This window comes from Sphaeramia orbicularis, chromosome 15 (genome assembly GCF_902148855.1).
Source record: "Sphaeramia orbicularis chromosome 15, fSphaOr1.1, whole genome shotgun sequence".
NCBI classification, from domain to species: Eukaryota; Metazoa; Chordata; class Actinopteri; order Kurtiformes; family Apogonidae; genus Sphaeramia; species Sphaeramia orbicularis.
Genome location: NC_043971.1, coordinates 51759913 through 51779533, shown reverse-complemented (window position 1 = coordinate 51779533; position 19621 = coordinate 51759913). Strand labels below are relative to the sequence as shown.

General features: G+C 40.8%; 2 protein-coding genes and 2 non-coding genes across 4 annotated transcripts in view; all 4 read right to left on the bottom strand.

Annotated features, from left to right (window-relative positions):
* Positions 1–2365: 2365 nt before the first annotated feature.
* Positions 2366–7309, bottom strand: tomm20a (translocase of outer mitochondrial membrane 20). The gene is made up of 5 exons (XM_030156836.1): positions 7151–7309; positions 6771–6817; positions 6609–6690; positions 3996–4138; positions 2366–2704 (listed from the first exon to the last, which is right to left on the bottom strand). Exons 1-5 carry the CDS (start codon positions 7272–7274, stop codon positions 2660–2662), a joined length of 441 nt encoding a protein of 146 aa, XP_030012696.1. The 5' UTR covers positions 7275–7309; the 3' UTR covers positions 2366–2659.
* On the bottom strand, positions 3827–3961 carry LOC115434800 (small nucleolar RNA SNORA14). Its single transcript, XR_003937598.1, has one exon. It is a non-coding gene; the product is annotated as a small nucleolar RNA SNORA14 (small nucleolar RNA).
* Positions 4909–5042, bottom strand: LOC115434799 (small nucleolar RNA SNORA14). The gene has a single exon (XR_003937597.1). It is a non-coding gene; the product is annotated as a small nucleolar RNA SNORA14 (small nucleolar RNA).
* Positions 7310–12497: 5188 nt separating the features above from the next.
* arid4b (AT-rich interaction domain 4B) overlaps positions 12498–19621 on the bottom strand; it is a 48074-nt gene continuing 40950 nt past the window's right edge. Inside the window, 6 exon segments of the mRNA XM_030155462.1 lie at positions 12498–12939; positions 13804–13950; positions 14252–14485; positions 14588–14698; positions 15217–16455; positions 18310–18514. Of these exon segments, the coding sequence (XP_030011322.1) occupies positions 12770–12939; positions 13804–13950; positions 14252–14485; positions 14588–14698; positions 15217–16455; positions 18310–18514 (2106 nt within the window). The 3' untranslated portion in view covers positions 12498–12769.

Below are 19621 nucleotides of genomic sequence, written 5' to 3'. Positions count from 1 at the left end.
CAAAGGAAAATGAAATAAAACGGATGAAAATGAAATAAAAACAGATGAAAATGAAATAAAAACAGATGAAAATGAAATAAAAACAGATGAAAAGGAAATAAAAACAGATGAAAAGGAAATAAAACGGATGAAAATGAAATAAAAACAAAGGAAAATGAAATAAAACGGATGAAAATGAAATAAAAACAGATGAAAATGAAATAAAAACAGAGGAAAATGAAATAAAACGGATGAAAATGAAATAAAAACAAAGGAAAATGAAATAAAACGGATGAAAATGAAATAAAAATGGATGAAAATGAAATAAAAAGAAAGGAAAATGAAATAAACCAGAAGAAAATGACATAAAAACAGATGAAAATGAAATAAAAACAGAGGAAAATGAAATGAGATGAAAATGAAACAAAAAGATAAAAATCAAATAAGAGATGAAAATGAAATAAAAACAGAATAAAATGAAATAAAACACAAGAAAATAAAATAAAAACCATGAAAATGAAATAAAAACATGAAAATGAAACAAAAATGGAAGAAAATGAAATAAACAGACAAAAATGAAATAAAAACACAATAAAAAAAAAACAGATAAAAATGACATAAAAACAGATGAAAATGAAATAAAAACAGATGAAATGAAATAAAAACAGATGAAAATGAAACAAAAATGGATAAAAATTAAATAAAACAAAGAAATGAAAAAAATGAGATGAAAACAAGACACAAAGGAGATAAAAACATGAGAAAAACAAGTTGAAACATCAAAACAAAAAATTATATGAAAACTTAAAAAAAAAAAAAAAAACACGAGAAAAACTTTCAGACAAAAATGGCATGAAAAAAAAGACCAAAAACAATAAAACTAAAAAAGAAAGGAAAAAATGAAATGAAAACGATGCAAGATGAAAAACAAGATGAAACACGACAAAAAACTAAGCAAAAAATGTTCAACATCAGAGTTGATGAAATTTCTAGAAAATTGATGATAAAACAATATTAACACGATAAAAACGTCACAAGAAACTTCATAAAATGTTTAAATGAGATGAAAATCATAGGAAAAACTATGAATGATACAAACGTACGAATGAACGCAACGATTTGGAAAACAACTAAAATGACATGAAAATCAAATAAAAAACACTGTGAAAGATGACGATGTTTGTCTGGTAAAAATGAAATGAAAACCAAATAAACATCGTAAAAGATGACAATGTTTGTTCGATAAAAATGAGGCGAAAACCAAATAAAAAACATCGTAAAAGATGACGATGTTTGTCTGATATCAAATGTGAAGGAGACTAAATAAAGTGAAACTATCAAGTGTTTTGTGTTTTTTTTTTTCGTTTTTTGACGTGAACAGAATTAACCTTAAAGACGTACAAACCTGAGCATCATGATGTCACCATGAGGCGTTCACTGACCCTCTGGAAATACAGCACAGAGGTTATTATTATTATTGTTGCTGTTATTATTACTATTATCCACTTCCTGTTTGTGTTTCTTCTGTCGTCGTCTTCACGTTGACGCTGAAGACCAGGAAGTGTCGGAACCTCCTCTGAGTTCAGGCCTCGCCATGGTTACCGTCGTCAACGGGGACGATGCTGCTCAGTCCTCACATCAGCACCAGAGACCAAACCAGCCTGGAGCCACAGTGCCCCCCAGTGGACAGGGACAGGAACTGGACCAGGAGCTGACTCATACTGCACCTGAACACACCAGGACAGGGACCCGGACAGGGACCAGGACCAGGAGCAGATAGAGACCAGAACCACAGATCTACTGGACCTCAAGAGACTGACAACAACTGAGACGCCCCGGCAGCAGCGCCCAGGACCGCAACTCAACTACACAACTGAACAACACAACCACACAGGTCCAGTTAATGTTCAAGAAATAAACCCACACACACACTACCCCCCCCCCCCCACACACACACACACACTACAACTTCACACACTCAACTCATCCTGAGGGGAAACATTCAACACATTCCATTTGTTTTTGCTAATTTAAAAAAAAAAAAAAATATATATATATATATATATATCTATATATATATATATTTTGCAGATTTTGTTCATTTTATTCTTAGTTTTATCCTTTTTCTCATTCATTTTATCTTGGTAGTTTTTTCTGTTTTTATTTCCCATAATCCTTTTCTTCTCAGTACCATGTCCATAGTTTTCACTGTTGGTTTTTAAACAGATTTCAGGTGTTTTTGTTCCAGGTTCATTACAGTCATTTGAATCCTCAGATGCGTTCAATGACCTTCTCTCATTTGTTTCCATGTGCTGTTCAGGTGCGGTGGGCTGTTCCGTGTGTCTCTGCCGCCCCCTGCTGGTACAAACACACACTGCACCGCTCAGTCATTTCCATGTTTTATTGAATGATTTTACACAAAAATATGTTCAAATGTGACAGAAAATAGAAAAATAACATCTAACAACATAAGAACATGACATGAACCCACACAACATCAAACCTCAGACACAAATAAATACAGCCGACGCGGCGGTGGCGACTGGTGGAATGTGTTTCCTGAACTCCTGAAGGAGTCGTGTGATTGGACGGCGCTGGTCATGTGACCTGCGTCCGATGACTGTTCCGGCGGCCGCAGCGTCTACGATCCCTTTAAGGACCCAGAAACCATCCCGTACGGTCACTCCACGTCGTCTTCGCTTAAAGACTGAGCGCTGATGATTCGCTGGAAACAACAAACACGTCGTTAAACAAGCAAAACAAAAACAGAAGGAGAAAATCTGACCCTGGATCAGATTTAACAACGTCAGCCATGTTTGACACATGATGAGGAAACAGCAGGTTGGTGTTGGTCATTAAAGGTGAAAGGATGAGTTTACGTTGGTTTGTGCTTTTAAATCAGGGGGGTCAAACATACGGTCCGCAGACCGGAACTGGGCCGCCAATGGGTCTGATCCGGTCCAATGGGATGAACGTAAGAAACAGAAAAATACTGACGATATTAACAATAAAAGGTGTTTAAATCAGTTTAGTTCAGGTTCCACATTCAGACCAATATGGATCAGAACCAGGAAAATAACACAAACTATAAATAATGACTCAATACTTTACTGTGATTTAGTGAAAAAAAAGTTAAATTACTTGAAAGTTTTTACATTTACAAACTAAAATGTGAATAAACTGAACAAATATGAGCAGATAACTGTCTTCATATAAATCTGTGTAATTGGACCAATATTCTGCCTGTTAGTAAATGTTTGGTGTATTTTAAATCCACTGACCTGGGAGGAAAATGTAACTGATGGATTCAGGGTCAATGATGAATGTTGTTTTTATTAACGTTCTGCTGCTGTTTATAATTTTACACATTTATAATATAAACAATGTGCAAAAAATAAATCAAATATGCTGCATCAGACGAATTAAAGCATCCAAACCTGTTTTACTAAAGTATCAGGTCAATATAAAGTGTCAGACATTTATCATTTCACTGACGACAAAAGCACTTGAACACAACACTAAATGTAACTTTGAATTCACTAGTGGAAAGGGTAATTTTCCCAACAGCACTTGAAGGCAGCATTAGTTTCATATAATGGATCAACATTTATTCCCGGTTTAATAGCGAAAAGTACGACATGAGGGGGCGTTCATGTGATATTTCAGAGGTCGTAACGAGTATTACCATAATTCCCACAGCACCTGAATGCAGCATTAGTTTCATTTAGTGGAACAACATTTTTTCCCAGTTCTCTAGTGGAAAATACGATATTAAGAGGCGTTCATGTGACATTTCAGAGTTCGTATTTCCCATAATTCCCACAGCCCCTGAAGGCAGCATTACTGTTTATGTCTTAGAGGTGAAATAACTGAGACCCACGGACACCAGAGTCTCGGCTTTGGATGGTTCTAAGGTTCATCTCACATCCTTCCTTGTCCCAGAGACCACAGGCGATAACTGGGGGGTTTATGAAGGATGCGGTGGGCGGGCGGTGGGGGGTGGGGTCGGTCCTTACCTGGCTGATGCTGGGCAGTTTGGTGAGCAGCATCTGGAAGACGGGCGGCGGCAGCGTCTGCTGGAGGACCTGCAGCAACTGCTGAGGCTGACCGCAGACGGCGATGGCGTTGGTCAGGTGGTCCACGCCGCGCTCAAACTCACCTGAGAGAGAGAGAGAGAGACGCAGGACGTCAACAACCAAGGACATGAGGACGGTTAACACACAAACAGCTGAGGTTTACAATAAAAAATCCACTAATTTAACCCTTAAAGACCCAAACGTCCACCTTTAACCCTTAAAGACCCAAACATTCACCTTTAACCCTTAAAGACCCAAACATTCACCTTTAACCCTTAAAGACCCAAACATTCACCTTTAACCCTTAAAGACCCAAACATTCACCTTTAACCCTTAAAGACCCAAACATTCACCTTTAACCCTTAAAGACCCAAACGTCCACCTTTAACCCTTAAAGACCCAAATGTTCACCTTTAACCCTTAAAGACCCAAACATTCACCTTTAACCCTTAAAGACCCAAACGTCCACCTTTAACCCTTAAAGACCCAAACATTTACCTTTAACCCTTAAAGACCCAAACATTCACCTTTAACCCTTAAAGACCCAAACATTCACCTTTAACCCTTAAAGACCCAAACGTCCACCTTCAACCCTTAAAGACCCAAACATTTACCTTTAACCCTTAAAGACCCAAACGTCCACCTTTAACCCTTAAAGACCCAAACGTCTGCCTTTAGCCCTGACCTGAACCACTGATCTGGTCCAGGTTTAGACTCTGATCTGAACCACATATGCAGGTCTGAGACCCAGTCGGTTTGTTCACATTGAAAACACTTCCTGTTTCAGATACAACAGTAAACAAACACTGGAAGTGGAAGGTTCTAGAAGGTTCTAGAACATCCAGCCTCGTGTTCGTGTCTTAGAGGTGAAATAACTGAGACCCACTGACACCGACTCTCAGCTTTGGATGGTTCTAAGGTTCATGTGGCATCCGTCCTTATCCCAGAGACCACAGACGATAACCGGGGGGTTTATGAAGGATGCAGACAAACAAACAAACAAACAAACAAACACCAGCTTCACAACAACAACCATTCAGTCCTTAATCACAGCTGTGTTTCTGTCTGGAACAAATACTTGACCCACTTGGATACTGTAACTTTCACTGATCCACAGTTTATTATAAATAATCATCCTCAGATTAACTTCATTCAACCTCACATCCTTTAATCAGATGAATTTAAAACCAATGACCAAATGTCTGCTGTTTTCAGTGTATATAATAAAGTATTATTTTACATATATGTATAGTTTTTCTGTTGATTTTATGACAATTTCCCACCATTTTTAAAAATCATTTTATTAATATCTTTCATTATTCTCTTTGTTTTGTTCATTTAATGGTTTATTTTCTTCATATTTGCCCAGTTTTATATTCACTTCCCACTTTAAAAAAAGTTTATTATTTTTGCTCATTTTGTTTTGTTTTTGTGATTTACCAATAATAAAAGTCTATGAAACTATTAAAATACTTACAATTCACTGACCTGCAGTTTATTATAAATGATTCCCCTTAGATTAAATGTGTTAAAGTTCAAACTAATGAAAAGTGCTGTTTATCTGATGTTTTCAGTGTATATGAAAAAGCATTATTATATATATAAACTGGTTTGTGTGCATTTATCCAGTAGATTGGTGAATGTTCCAGTACATAGAACCTATAAGTGAATGTATTGTCATGAACAGATGGTGTTAGCCTCTGGACTCAAACTCATTCTATCACTAATTGACACTATTTGACATTTCGACACAGACTGTATGTGTGACTACAGACAACAGGATTTAGACTGAACTTACATGTATAAGTGACTTAAACTGGGGAAAGTTTCACTACTTTAACTCTAGAGGATTTTTACTCATTACACCAGTGTTACTTATAAGTTACTAGAAGGTTGTGAATCATTCAGGGATAAATAAATAACCACGTAAAAGACTCATATCAGATAACTTTTTTTTGTTGTTACCTCCGCCAAGGAGGTTATGTTTTTACCAGCGTTGGTTTGTCTGTCTGTCCGTGTACGAGATAACTCAAAAAGTTATGGACGGATTTGCCTTGGCGGAGGTCTGCGCTCTCCGAGTGCTTTTCTAGTTTTTAACTGTGTATGTTAGTGTCATAGAACAGAGTGAGATTTTCTTGATGTTCATTCAGGGTTAGAGTATGAATTAACTCTCAGATGCAGTTACAGTAAATTATGTCTGATTGATTATCTTCAATATTTCAGAACCATTATTACAGAAATGTGACATCTCCATGAAAACACCTAATTTACCACATTTCACTACTTTTATTCTGGAGTTTTACAACTGCAGTCAGGGCTAATAATTAAACATTTATCATGATCATTAATAATGACTGATATTCTAGGTTATGTCACCCTTCTCTGCTTTGCTAAAGACTGTTCTAGATGTTTTTGTCAGATATGAGTGAAAACAGGAAATGTTCACACACACTTTCCTAAAAGAGGACCACACTAACTGTCCTGTACCCCGACCTGACCTCCACATCTCATATGTACTGGTGTTTGTAGCATGTTCAGGTCCACGTGTCTCACCCTGTGACAGCAGCTCTTCTCCCAACTGGATTTCCTCCAGAAAGAACTTCTGAACAGCTTCCGCGTCCTTTAGGTCTGGGAGCTTCAACACCAACAAACACAATTACAACCTGGAAACACTGGTTCTAACAGTCTTTGATGGATGTTCCCTGTGAGGCTTACCTTTCCCAACCCAGACTTCGCAGTAGAACTCTTCTGTTTTTTCCGGCCTGTGAAACAAATCAGACTTTAGAATGTGTTTTCCTTCACACTGAGGTTAAACACGTGACCCTTGTTAGCATTTAACATTAGCTAGAAACATGCGCAACCACGAGTTTTTCCACAGCTGACTAAGTTACAAAGACATTCACTGTGTAACTGAAAATTAATTAAGAGGAAAAATGAGTAAACCAGTCTAATTCAAGATTCTCGTTTTGTAAATCTACTTTCTAACGTCATCTACTGTCACATGGAGTTAGCCAACTAGCCACATGCTAACAGCCTTTAGACGCACTAAACAGTGTTTGCTAACTTTATTCAGCCTCTAAATGTCAAACACTTACGTTCACGCAGCTTCTGTTTAAAGTGCGGGTCGCTCCGTCGCTTTCTGTCAAAATAAATACAGTATGCGACGAACAGAACTCCGCAGACCCCGGCGACAATCGCACCCGTCCGGCCGCTCATCATCACTGCGCCGTTAGCATCACAGCATCTACAAGCTAACGCAGAGGGCGCTGGGAGGAGACACGTGACCAGTGACGACACACGCAATGGTGCGTCCGGTAGAGGAGCCATCTTGGTAGGGGACGCTACGAATAAAACGTATTAGGAAGATATATACAAGAACAGAGGTATGAAATGTTCTCCTGCAGGCTGAAACTCATAGTCAGTTCCTACAGATCTGTCAGATAGTCGATCAATGTGCGGCACAAACGTGTACAAGATCAGAAACATCAGTTAAGCTGAGTTGTTACTAAAGCCGCCGCCATCTTGGAAGGGGACAACCGGGCGCAGACCTGAAAAAACAATTTCCACAGCTGGAGATTCCTCAGTTACAACAGTTTGAACACAGTTAAATGAAGACTGATGCAAATATACAAACATTTGAGTCAACAGAACATTCACATAAAACTGTAAAAGTGACTATCACATTTGTTGTTGATTAATTCGATGATTCTGTAACTGTTCTGAATAAATTTCAATCACATTTCATAACAGATCCTGCTGAGTTCACGGATGTCTTATATTTGTTAAATACACATTTGGGATAATTTTTGGAATTTTGAAATTAACTAAGGGACTACAACACATTGAGGCCAAAACTGATCACACCAGAACTATTTTTGGCCTGAAAATCCAAATAGTTCCACTTTTTTTTTGGACATGATTCACATTTAGAAACAACTTAAAATGACATGTCATTACGAAACCAGACCGGAAAAAGAAATGATAAAAAACAAAAATTATGTAAATAGATGAAAGAGACATAAAATGGTGAAAATGAGGTAAAAAAAAAATTAAAGGGTTTAAATAAATTTAAAAAAAGATTAAAACAAAAAGTTTGTAAAACAACAATGTTAACTGTAGAAGGCCATAAATATATTGGCAGTAAAGAGGAAAACAATGTAAAAAGACAACAATGACAAAAAGAGACTTGGAATGGCATAATGGAGGAAATGGGAAAAAAAAAAAAAAAAAAAAAAAAACAGGAATAAAAATGTGAGATGATTCCACTGTAACAGAACTACTTTGGACTGAAACTGAATGAAACAGTAGAATATGCAGCAGATACTTCACAAACTATGGCATTTATTTCAAACAGAGGCTTCTGCTTTGCTTACATTTTTACAATAAATTACACATGACCATCATCAGATGAGCCTAATAAATACTATTAAGCATTTTCCAATAAGCTCCGTTAGTTTCACTTAAACTAAGACCATTTTCCATTTACAAGTTCATACAGCTTCAGCTTCAGGCGGAAAACGGTTCAACCGAAAACAATCGATCGTTCTTCTCTTACGAGCATAAGCTATAGAAAAAACCCCCCAAAAAAACAGAATACAAACAAAAGCCGAAAACTGAAAATAATAAAAAGAAACAGGAAAACGAACAGAAAACTATGAACGAGGCAGAAAAAAATAACAGTAAATGAACCCAAAGAACTAATAAGAAAAGAGGAAAAAAGACATGCGGAAACCCTCGGTATTTACACTTAAACTACAGTTAAAACCGTAAAACTGTCTGTACAGAAAAGTACATGTTATTAACAGTGCAAGATATTAAATAGCTCGACTCAAAACACTTCTCAATATACAAATGTATAACAAAAGCATACAATTACATACAAGTGCCAAACGGAAACGGAACTTCAGGTTATCATACAGTCGGGGTCTGTACAAAAGGAAAAACACTGGAGATGTCTTCAAAATGTGTCCACAAACGCCACATTATGATAGAAATGCACATTTACAATATCTTTACTTTTATTCTGGTCGTAGCACGTGAAACAGAAGCTGATTTGGAAAGGATGAGACGGATGGTTGCCCGTAGCAACCGGAGGGGAAAAAAGGAAACGCATTAAATAACTTCATGTTGTGCGAGTACGCGCTGTGGAAACCTCCTTCAACGTGACGTGGATCCAGTTACAAGACGAGAGGGATTGAATGAGGCTGAAAAACACGACAAACCCAAGCAGACAGGATGGAAAAAAAACGATGCTGACAAACGGAAGGACATGTGACCGATGCGTTCACCTGCTCCATCATTGCACATTTCATACTGCCACGAAACAGTCCGACCCGCTGGACCAGGACTCAGTAGTTGACCACAGAGATCCAGGATCTGTCCAGGACCACATTCTGAAACGCTCCCAAAAGCCGATGACAGCCGCCGCTAATGCTGCCTTCATGTGCTATGGGAACTGTGGTAAATACTAGTTATCACTAAGGGTGTTAGAAAATATCAGTTCTGCAATATATCGCGATATTTCATTTCACAATACTGTATCAATATTAAAAAGTACTGTATTGATATTTTTTAGGTATTTATTCAAATGCAGATATGGTGGAGGTTCATTTAAGTTTTTAGTTTTTCTTTTTGTTTACGTCCTATTTATTATTATTTAACACTGTTTTATTAAATAATGTTTATTTGAAGCATCTTAAAAGCACTTTTTACTGTCTGAGAGGCAGATGGCAGTTCCTTTGTTGGGAATGAACTAAAATACTGTTCTCATGTTAGTTCTGAACTAACAGAATATGAACATTTGAACAGGATCTTAAACTGTAATGTCTGTAAAACAGAATTTCAGTTTGAACACAGGAACATTTTGTGATATAACATTAGATCCTGTTGGGATCAAATATAAATGTGTTTAGTATTTGTGCAGATTTCTGGTGTAATTCAATTCTTCCAGGAAATAATCATTAAAAAAAAAAAAATTGTCTTTTTAACAGTATCATGATATATCATGATATATCGTATCGTGATCCTAGTATTGTGATTTGTATCGTATCACCAGATTCTTGCTGATACACAGCCCTAGTTACGACCTTGAAAATGACACATGAATGCCTCATGACGTGTTTTCCACAAATTTAACATGAGATGAAAATAACCTTTGACCTTTTCAACAAGGGATTCACAGCCAACGGTAAACAACGCTTTTATGAACCTTCTGCTGCTGTTGGCTGATGATTTTGCACATTTATAGCATAAAAAAATTAAATATGCTGCATCAGATGAATGAACATGTAGCAGGTCACCATAAACTGTGTTCAGCCGTTCTTCATTTTGCTACGACAACAAAAGCACTTGAACGCAACACTAATGTTAAATTCACTAGTGGAAAGGTTCACGTTCCCAGCAGCACCTGAAGGCAGCGTCAGCCCTCGGCCCCCGTGGCGTTCGTTGGGCTTCGTATGGGACCGAGCCTCAGGTCCGAGATGAGGACCGGGGTCGAAGTGCGTCCTTTCTTAAAGTGCCCCGTGGACAAGAAACAAGGCACTTCAGTATCACCCAGCAAAACCCGACCAGAACCAGGACCGTCTGAGGAACCCCGTCTACCAGGACCAGGACTGTCCGAGGAACCCCGTCTACTAGGACCAGGACCAGGACCATCTGAGGAACCCCGTCTACCAGGACCAGGACCATCTGAGGAACCCCGTCTACCAGGACCAGGACTGTCTGAGGAACCCCGTCTACTAGGACCAGGACCAGGACCATCTGAGGAACCCCGTCTACCAGGACCAGGACTAGGACCAGGACCAGGACCGTCTGAGGAACCCCGTCTACCAGGACCAGGACTGTCTGAGGAACCCCGTCTACCAGGACCGTCTGAGGAACCCCGTCTACCAGGACCAGGACCGTCTGAGGAACCCCATCTACCCTGGACCAGGACCGTCTGAGGAACCCCGTCTACCAGGACCAGGACCGTCCGAGGAACCCCGTCTACTAGGACCAGGACCATCTGAGGAACCCCGTCTACCAGGACCAGGACTGTCTGAGGAACCCCGTCTACCAGGACCGTCTGAGGAACCCCGTCTACCAGGACCAGGACCGTCTGAGGAACCCCATCTACCCTGGACCAGGACCGTCTGAGGAACCCCGTCTACCAGGACCAGGACCATCTGAGGAACCCCGTTTACACCAGACCAGGACCATCTGAGGAACCCCATCAATCTGCCAGAACCAGACAATTAGAACCCGGTCTGACCTGAAGCCCTTAGCCGTCATCAATCAATCCAATTTTATTCATGAAGCTCCAAATCATACTAAAAGTTCTCTCATGACCCTTCACATACAGAGCCGGTCCAAACCAGACTCTGAAGCCAATTTACAGAACCACCAGAATCCTCCAGAACCAAACACCTGGTGGCAGTGGAAGGACAACGTTCCTTTAACAGCAGACACCTGGTCAGACCCAGACTGTGGAGGACGGACGACACAACGGACAGAGTTTGTGTCCAAACTCAAACACTCTGATGGTGTTTGAACTTCTGTTTATTCTGATGTTTGATGAGAATAATGTTGAACGGTTTATTTAAAGGAGGTACTTTTATGTCCTTTTGATCGTGTTAAATAAGAATTAAATTCTGTAAATACAGGAAACTGTTTCATCCATGTTTTGTCTTTTTTTAAAAATCATTTCAATCCTGTAACAACGTCTGGTTCCTTTAACTTGGACAAAAAAAAAAAGAACCAGACCTTTATCGGAAAAGTTATAGAATTTGACTTGAACATTTTTCTCATGTTCATAGTTTCATTTTTATTTCAGACCTTCAACCCATTAGTACTGAGTCGAAACACCAGAGAGATTGGACTTCATCCTCTTTTATTGAATGAATGAACTGCAGCCAACAAACATGGAGTCTGTTTCTACCCCTCAGCGGGATGTTTCTACCTCGTGGCAGTTCGTTTGTACCTCGTGGCGGTCCGCTTCTACCTCATGGCAGTTCGTTTCTACCCCACGGCGGTATGCTTCTACCTCGCAGTGGTCCGTTTCTACCTCATGGCGGTCCGCTTCTACCTCATGATGGTCCACTTCTACCTTGCGGCAGTCCGTTTCTACCTCGCCGTTCCCCAGCTGATCCCGGTCCTGGTGCTTGTGGCTCCAGACTGGACTGGTACAGGACTTCCTGTACTTTCCAACATGTAAAGGCCTTTTGATGAGGGCGGACACAGAAACATGGCGGCGTTACATTGAATTTGCCCTTGATGCCAATGTGGCAGTTCCTCCGATTCCCCATAATGCACTGGTACGTCAAGTGGCGCCGTGTGGATCTATGAGGAAGTTTGACTGGACAGCATCCCTTACCAACTTTATCAAATGGAAACCATTATTGCTTGCAAAAACAATTCTTATAAATGTTCAAATAAGGAGAGCGCAAAAGACTATTTAGGTTTTTGTTTTTTTGATAAATTTCGTCGCGGACACAATCTTCATAAAAGTGCACTTAAGTGCCATTAGCTTGCCAAGGAAACAGTTGTCGATAGAAAATAGTGCTTGTTTGTATTTTTTGTCTCTGGTCTGGTTTTTGTGCCCAGTAGTTACAGTCTGTCGGATGACCTGTCCGTGGTGGTGGGCGGGGCCGGGGCAGGGGCGTGGCCGGGGCGTGGCCGGCCGACCCCTCCCTGCTGGTTAAGTGCTTGGTGCGGGGGCTTCTCGCTGCCGCGTCCTGTCACCTGCATTCCACCGACACTCCCGAGGTCTGAGACGAGGACGAGGACGACACCGGAGGGTCGGCCAGCGTCAGCATGACCGCTGCCGTCAGCGAGGAGGAGGAGGGCGAGGAAGAGGAGGAGGACGAGGAAGAGGAGGAGGACGAGGAGGAGGAGGCGGCCACGGTGCCTGAAGGACAGAAGGAAACACACCCACATTAACAAGGTTTATGAAGCAGAGATGATAAAAACTAGGAATGTGTTTAATGAGTTAAAGCAGAAGAAAACAACAGAAGACAAAACAGACGGTTTGAGCCTCAGTATCAGATGTCCTTTAGTCCAAAGGCGTCATCTGCACAGTGTCAGACTAATGTTAAAACAGTTTTCATACAGTTTGCATTTAACTTTTTTAAAATTTCATTGTATTTTTTTTTTTTTTTTACATTTTTTCTATTTCATCAACTTGAGCCATAAACAAAAATACCAAATACTCAATAACTGTCATATTTTTAACCCTTTATTTGAGATGTTTGTAATGGAAACAAACCATATTTTTGATGCAAAAAAAAAAAAAAAAAAAAAAAAAAAAGAAAGAAAAAATTCTACATAAAAATTGTATTATTTATTTATTTTTTCCTCCTGTTATGTGTCAGTGATTAACACCAACATTGGTTCATATTATTATTTTTGGTTCTAGGTCAAATGTTAAATGTGTTAGTGTGTATTTTATACTCACTTGGTAGAAGGGTGTTAGTATAGGAATTTAACACTGTTTATTATGGGTTGGTTTCAGTGGATGGATCAGAATTTAAAAAACTTTTGAATTCAACCTAAAACAAACTGTGAAATAATGTGACCTTTAATAACAGGAAGTTTAAGTGTGTTCAATATTCTCACCTGGGTACAGGAAAGTTAAATAATTAGAAAAATATGAAAACATGAAAATGAGGTAAACAAGTTAAATAAAACATCAACGATGCTACAAGATGAAAGTAAAAACAAGAACACGATAAAAGTGAAGAACTTAAATCTATGCCGAATGTTTCAGACTCACTTTCGCGCTCCTTCTTCTTCATGCGTTTCCGCCGCCGGTCGATGGACGCCACCTCCGACTTGAGGGAGAGGTAGTGGTTTCTGATGTCCTGCAGCTTCTCCTGGAGAAACGAGATCCTCTCCAGACTGTTCATCTTCTCCAGATCAGCTGAGGAGGCCCACAGAACAGAAAACCGGATCAGAACCGCATGACCGTCAGAACCATGTGACCATCAGAACCACGTCAACATTATGCAGGGTTAAAACAGGTACGTCAAACTCATTTTTACTTTTTTAAACTAAAACAAAGAGACACATTTGTAGTTATTATTTATAGGTTGTTCTGATCCGCTCCGTCCCACTTGAGATCACTTTGGGCTGAATATGGAACCTGAATAAGTGCTAATATTTTCCAGACTGGATTGGACCTGTGGACCGTATGTTGGACACCCTGGGTTAAAGCCACTCACACATCTGAAAGCTCCACTTGTAGACCCGCGGCGACCGCCCATGGTTCTCCCGGTGCTGGGCGTGGTCGGCGTCACCCTGTTTGTGGTACTTATGGCTGGAGGGCGGAGATCGCCGCGGACACTTGGGCGAAGTCGCCGCCTTCATGTCGGGCGGCGGTGGCGGCAGGTTTTTGGAGGCAGTGGGTTTGGCAGTGCCTTCGACGACTGATTGGTCCTCGCTGTCACTGCTGTTGGCTGCAACAGAAGAAGACGATGACAATGGAGTCAGAGCCTGCCCCCTGCCATCCATCCAGGTGGGTGGAGCCAGGTGGGGATGGGGGGTGGGGCTGAACTCACCTGTTTTCCTGTTCTTTTTGGGAGGCACACCAAGGCTCTTGCGGTTTGGCTTGTGTTTCTTTGAGGCTCCGCCTGCCTGGGATTCTTTCTGACGCTTCTGAGTCACTGATGCTGCGAAGAAACAGCGAACAGACGGTGAAGACGCGTCCAATCATATGTCAAACAGAACAGGAAGTGTCTGTAAACCGTTATTTAACCAGGTCAGTCATTAACAGACCCTCTTCCACCAGAGGAATTTTAAGTTCACCTGATCCTGAAAAACCTGGCTGTGTTTCCACTGAAATTACCCAGTAAAAAACTTCCCCCCGACCCCAAACTTTCCCTGATCAAAATACACACAAAGTGTAGTAAAATACAATAACATATGCGAAAAAGTGTAATAAAATATGCTAAAATATGCAAAACAAATGTAGTAAAATACACTAAAATATGCGAAAATGTAATAAAATACATTAAAATATTCATGTGTCTGTTCAAATGTCTTCAACACTTTTATTAAACATAGAAATTGAAATAAATTGATCAGTTTCAGTGTCTGGAATTGTCTTAATCTTTCATGCTGTTTGTTGAACAGCTGCTCTTGTGTATTTGTGTGTATTTGTGTGTGTGTGTTTGTGTGTGTTTGTTACCTTTGGATTTGTGCTCGCCGTCCTGTTGGCCTCCGCCGCCGCCGCTCAGCTCCAGGCTGCAGTTGCTGCTGCTGTTACAGGATAGGCTAACGTCGAAGGCCTTGGAGGGTGACCCCGCCCCCTCGTCCTGGGGGAGGTCCTGCAGCTCCCCCCCCAGACTCTCCACCTCCACCGTGCTGCTGTCCGTCTCGCTGCGTCCGCCCGCCACCTCCTCGGGGACGGGCCCCGGGGGGAGGGCGGCGGACGGTGGCTCTGAGGGGGGCGGGGCCGGGGGTGTGGAGGGGGGTGGTGACGGCGGCTGCGGTGGGCCCGCGTCCTCCACGGCGCTGCCCCCTCCCAACGGGGACTCGGGTGTAGTGGGGGGCGTGTTCAGGACCGAGTCGCTGCCACTGCTGGGAAACTCCTGCAGTTTGTCGTTGTCCGGCGGCTCCTCGGACGCTGCGTCCTCCGGGCCGGCGTCCACTTCCATGCCGGGCTCCTCCAGACACGAGGGGACAGGGGGAGGTGGCGAGTTGGCCGCCTCAGTGTCCGAGTCGGAGAACAGCTCCTTCAGAGTCTTTTTGGGCCACTGGGCCTGGATGCTGGACCACACGTCCTTTTGGCCTTTGGTGCGCACGGCGGGCCGCTCCTCACCGTTGCCCGCCGCCTTCGCCCTCTTCTCTGGGATTTCCCAGAAGCCCCCCTGTCGGGCCGCTTTGCTCTTCTCCTTCATGCCGTTGTACTTCTTGGAGGGGGCGCCTTTGGTTTTTGGGCGGCTGCGTTCACCGTCTTCGGGTTGCGCCTCCGTGAGCGCCGCCCCCTCCTCGTCGGAGCTGCTGCTGGACGACGCCCTGCTCTCCTCTCCGGCTCCGCCCCCTCTTTCCTCCTGTTTCCTTGGCGACCCTCCGGGTAGCCAGTCTGCGCTCCTGGTGTTGCGGGCCTTGGCCTTGGGCGGACCCTTTGCCATCCGCTCCACCGCACCCTCAGACTTCCTCTTCCTCACTCCGGCCTCTGACTCCGCCTCAGTTTGGCTTTTGCGTTTCGCCGTGGCGTCGGCATTGTCCGAGCTCACCGGCTCCTGGTTCTTTCCGGAGGCTGGGGGGGGTTTGGTGGCTTCTGGGGAAGGCCCGCCGTCCCAGCGCTCTGACGCCAGGGGAGGATCTGTGGGAGGTTTCCGGAGGCGGGCGCCAGGGCGGTCTTCATCGTTCTGGTCTCCATCCTCATCCTCATGTTCGCTTTCATCTGTGGACATTTCAGATGCTGAGGACGAAACGAAATCAGCGTCAAGAAGGAAAAAAAAAAACGCGACATAAAACAATCAAATTGGTCATCTGAGATTTTACAGAAAACTGAAACTAAAACTGAGATTAAAACTAACATTTAGAGGTTTAGCATTAACTCAAAAAACATTAAAACACACAGGGTGGGGAAGCAAAATTTACAATATTTTGAGGCAGGGATTGAAAGACAGTGTATGACCAATTAGTTTATTGAAAGTCATGAGAATTTATTTGCCACAAGAAAATTTACATAATAGAAAATGTTTTTATTCTATGTGTCCTCCTTCTTTCTCAATAACTGCCTTCACACGCTTCCTGAAACTTGCGCAAGTGTTCCTCAAATATTCAGGTGACAACTTCTCCCATTCTTCTTTAATAGTATCTTCCAGACTTTCTCGTAATAGTTTTGCTCATAGTCATTCTCTTCTTTCCATTATAAACAGTCTTTATGGACACTCCAACTATTTTTGAAATCTCCTTTGGTGTGACGAGTGCATTCAGCAAATCACACACTCTTTGACGTTTGCTTTCCTGATTACTCATATGGGCAAAAGTTTCTGAAAAGGTATGGATAATAGTGTTAGGTATGATTATGACATCAGTATATGTTTGGGTTCAAAACAATTGACGTAGTGCCTGCTGAGAAAAAACAACTAAATGTTCATTGTACAATTTGCTTCCTCACCCTGTAGAAACATTAACATTAAATAAAAACTAAACTAAAACATTAAAACAAAATAAAAACTAAACTAAAAATTAAAACTAAATAAAAACTGAAACATTAAAACTATCACTTAGATCTGAACAATGTAAACTAATGATTATTTTTATTGTCAATTCATTTGTTGATTATTTCAATATTATTTTCAAGTGTATTTTAAACATGTTTGATGTTCCAGACACTCAGTCACATTTACTCTCTTCTTTTTTACTCAAACTGATCAGTAATTTACAAAATCATTCTTGTTTCATTTAACAGTCAAGAGTAAATCAATGCAGCATCAAATCAAAATAAAACCTAAAGATTTTTCAGCTTCAATCAACACCTGAAAACATTAAAATAAGTAAAAATTAAACTATAACTTAGAGCTGAATGATATAAACTAACAATTATTTTCATTTTCCATTTATCTGTCGATTAGATTTTCAATTATTTGCTGAATCCAAAGACGTTCTATTAAAATCTTATTCAAACTGATTAATAATTATCAAAAGTTCTCAATTAACTTAACATTACAGCAGCTTTAAAACAAAATTAAACCGAAAAATGAAACATTTCACATGATGTAATAATTATTATGATGTAAAGTTATTGATAATCAAACTGATCTGAGAAAAATTTTACCAATATTCAGCCAGTTTATCATTTCCAAATGTTCATTCTAACGTACAGATACAGTGGATCTACAAATAAACACAACATTTAATAACAGACAGAATATTGGTACAAATACACTGATTTATATTCACACAGTTCAGGTTGTTCATATTATTAAAAGGATTGTTTGTGAATGTAAACATTTTCATGTAGTTTTACTGTTTTACACTAAATCAAAGAGATAAATTAGTATTTATTATTTGTGGGTTATTCTGTTATTTTTTTTTTCCTGGTTCTGATCCGCTTTAGATCATATTGGTCTGAGTGTGGATCCTGAACCCTCATGTCTTCAGTGTTATTTTTGCATTTCATGGGCCTGATCAGACCCTGTGGGCACCAGTTTTGGCCCACGGGCCCCATGTCCTAGATCTGTAAAGCCTGAAAACAAAAGCCAAACTGACATATGAGCACAGTCAGATACTACAAGTGGAGTGGCCGAGGACCAGGTGGGTCTACCTTGCAGTCCATTGAGGATAGAGGTAATTTCTATAGACTTGACTGGAGACTCAGTCCCTTTGTCCTCACCCTCGTCCATCTTGGAAAACACATCCTGACTCAGGCCGCACTTGGAGCGTGGGACGCGGTTGGCGTTGGATGGCGGGCTGAGGACGTCCCGGTCGTTGAGTCTGTCCAACCGCTCGCGCTCCCTCTCCGCTTTGTTCTGTGGGGACGTAAACACAGGGGTCAGCTGATCTGGTCACATGACCTTAACCCTTTAGAGACAACCATTAGAAAAGGACATGTACAGTTATTTATGTAATTTTTACAATAAAATTGTCAGAAAATGTCCTTTTAAGCTATTCTTTTTCAGGAAGAACTTTCAGTATATGTCCATTAACCCTTTTAAGATGAAGTGCGGACATTCATATTACCCAAACTCCTGAACCAGTGTCACTGTGGACTAATTTTAAACAGCAGAAAGCTGAGATTCAGAGATTTAATTAATATTAATATATAGAAGAAACTGGAACATGGACACAGAATGATCAAGACTTTATTATACTCTATCTATCTATCTATCTATCTATCTATCTATCTATCTATCTATCTATCTATCTATCTATCTATCTATCTATCTATCTATCTATCTATCTATCTATCTACATATAAACAATAAGGCCACATTGCCATGGTGTCAAATTTCCTGTGCAGAAACAGACATGTCAGCTTAGAGGTTATTCAACTGAAAATGATGAAAATGACCCTGGAATTTACCAAGAAAGAAAAGACAGTAAAGGAATGAACTGGATCAGAGGATCTGGAACCTGTGGTTCCCCTCGGGTCAATGTGAAAGTTACCCCGCCCCCAGAGGGGAGACAAGGGCTACTGCAGTGGTTCCAACCTCTTTTTTTTTTTTTTAATCTTTACCCCATTTTAACATCACAAATTTCTGGCGATCCCAGACATTCAAAACAGACTTTTTTTTTGTTGCTAAAATTAAGTTGTTTTTGATCATGTAATAGTTTTCTACCCTCTGTTTCAAATCCAGGTTAATTTTAGAGGACATTTAGTCTATATAATGTATATTATTGTGGACGGAGGCAGTAAAGCCAGGTGTAGATTACTGCACAAAGGGAGAATTGGATTTTCCTTGGTCAGGATATGTACAGTCAGTCCAGCTTGGATTTACAAGGCTGACAATTAATACTGAACAAACAAGAACTCGAACTATGAATTATGAAAGAGCTGCAGCATCTGAAACCGACCACAATGAACATTTGACAGATAAACAGAACCACAGTGCTGCAGTTTCACAACCACAGTTTGT

What these genes read in the sequence shown, in the direction of transcription:
- tomm20a (XM_030156836.1), bottom strand. Translation starts at nt 7,274, where the DNA reads ATGATGAGCGGCCGGACGGGTGCGATTGTCGCCGGGGTCTGCGGAGTT. An exon ending in TAAACAGAAGCTGCGTGAAC is followed by an intron (nt 6,818 to 7,150) that starts GTAAGTGTTTGA and finishes TTTGTTTCACAG; the next exon opens with GCCGGAAAAAACAGAAGAGT. An exon ending in AGAAGAGCTGCTGTCACAGG is followed by an intron (nt 4,139 to 6,608) that starts GTGAGACACGTG and finishes TCTCTCTCTCAG; the next exon opens with GTGAGTTTGAGCGCGGCGTG.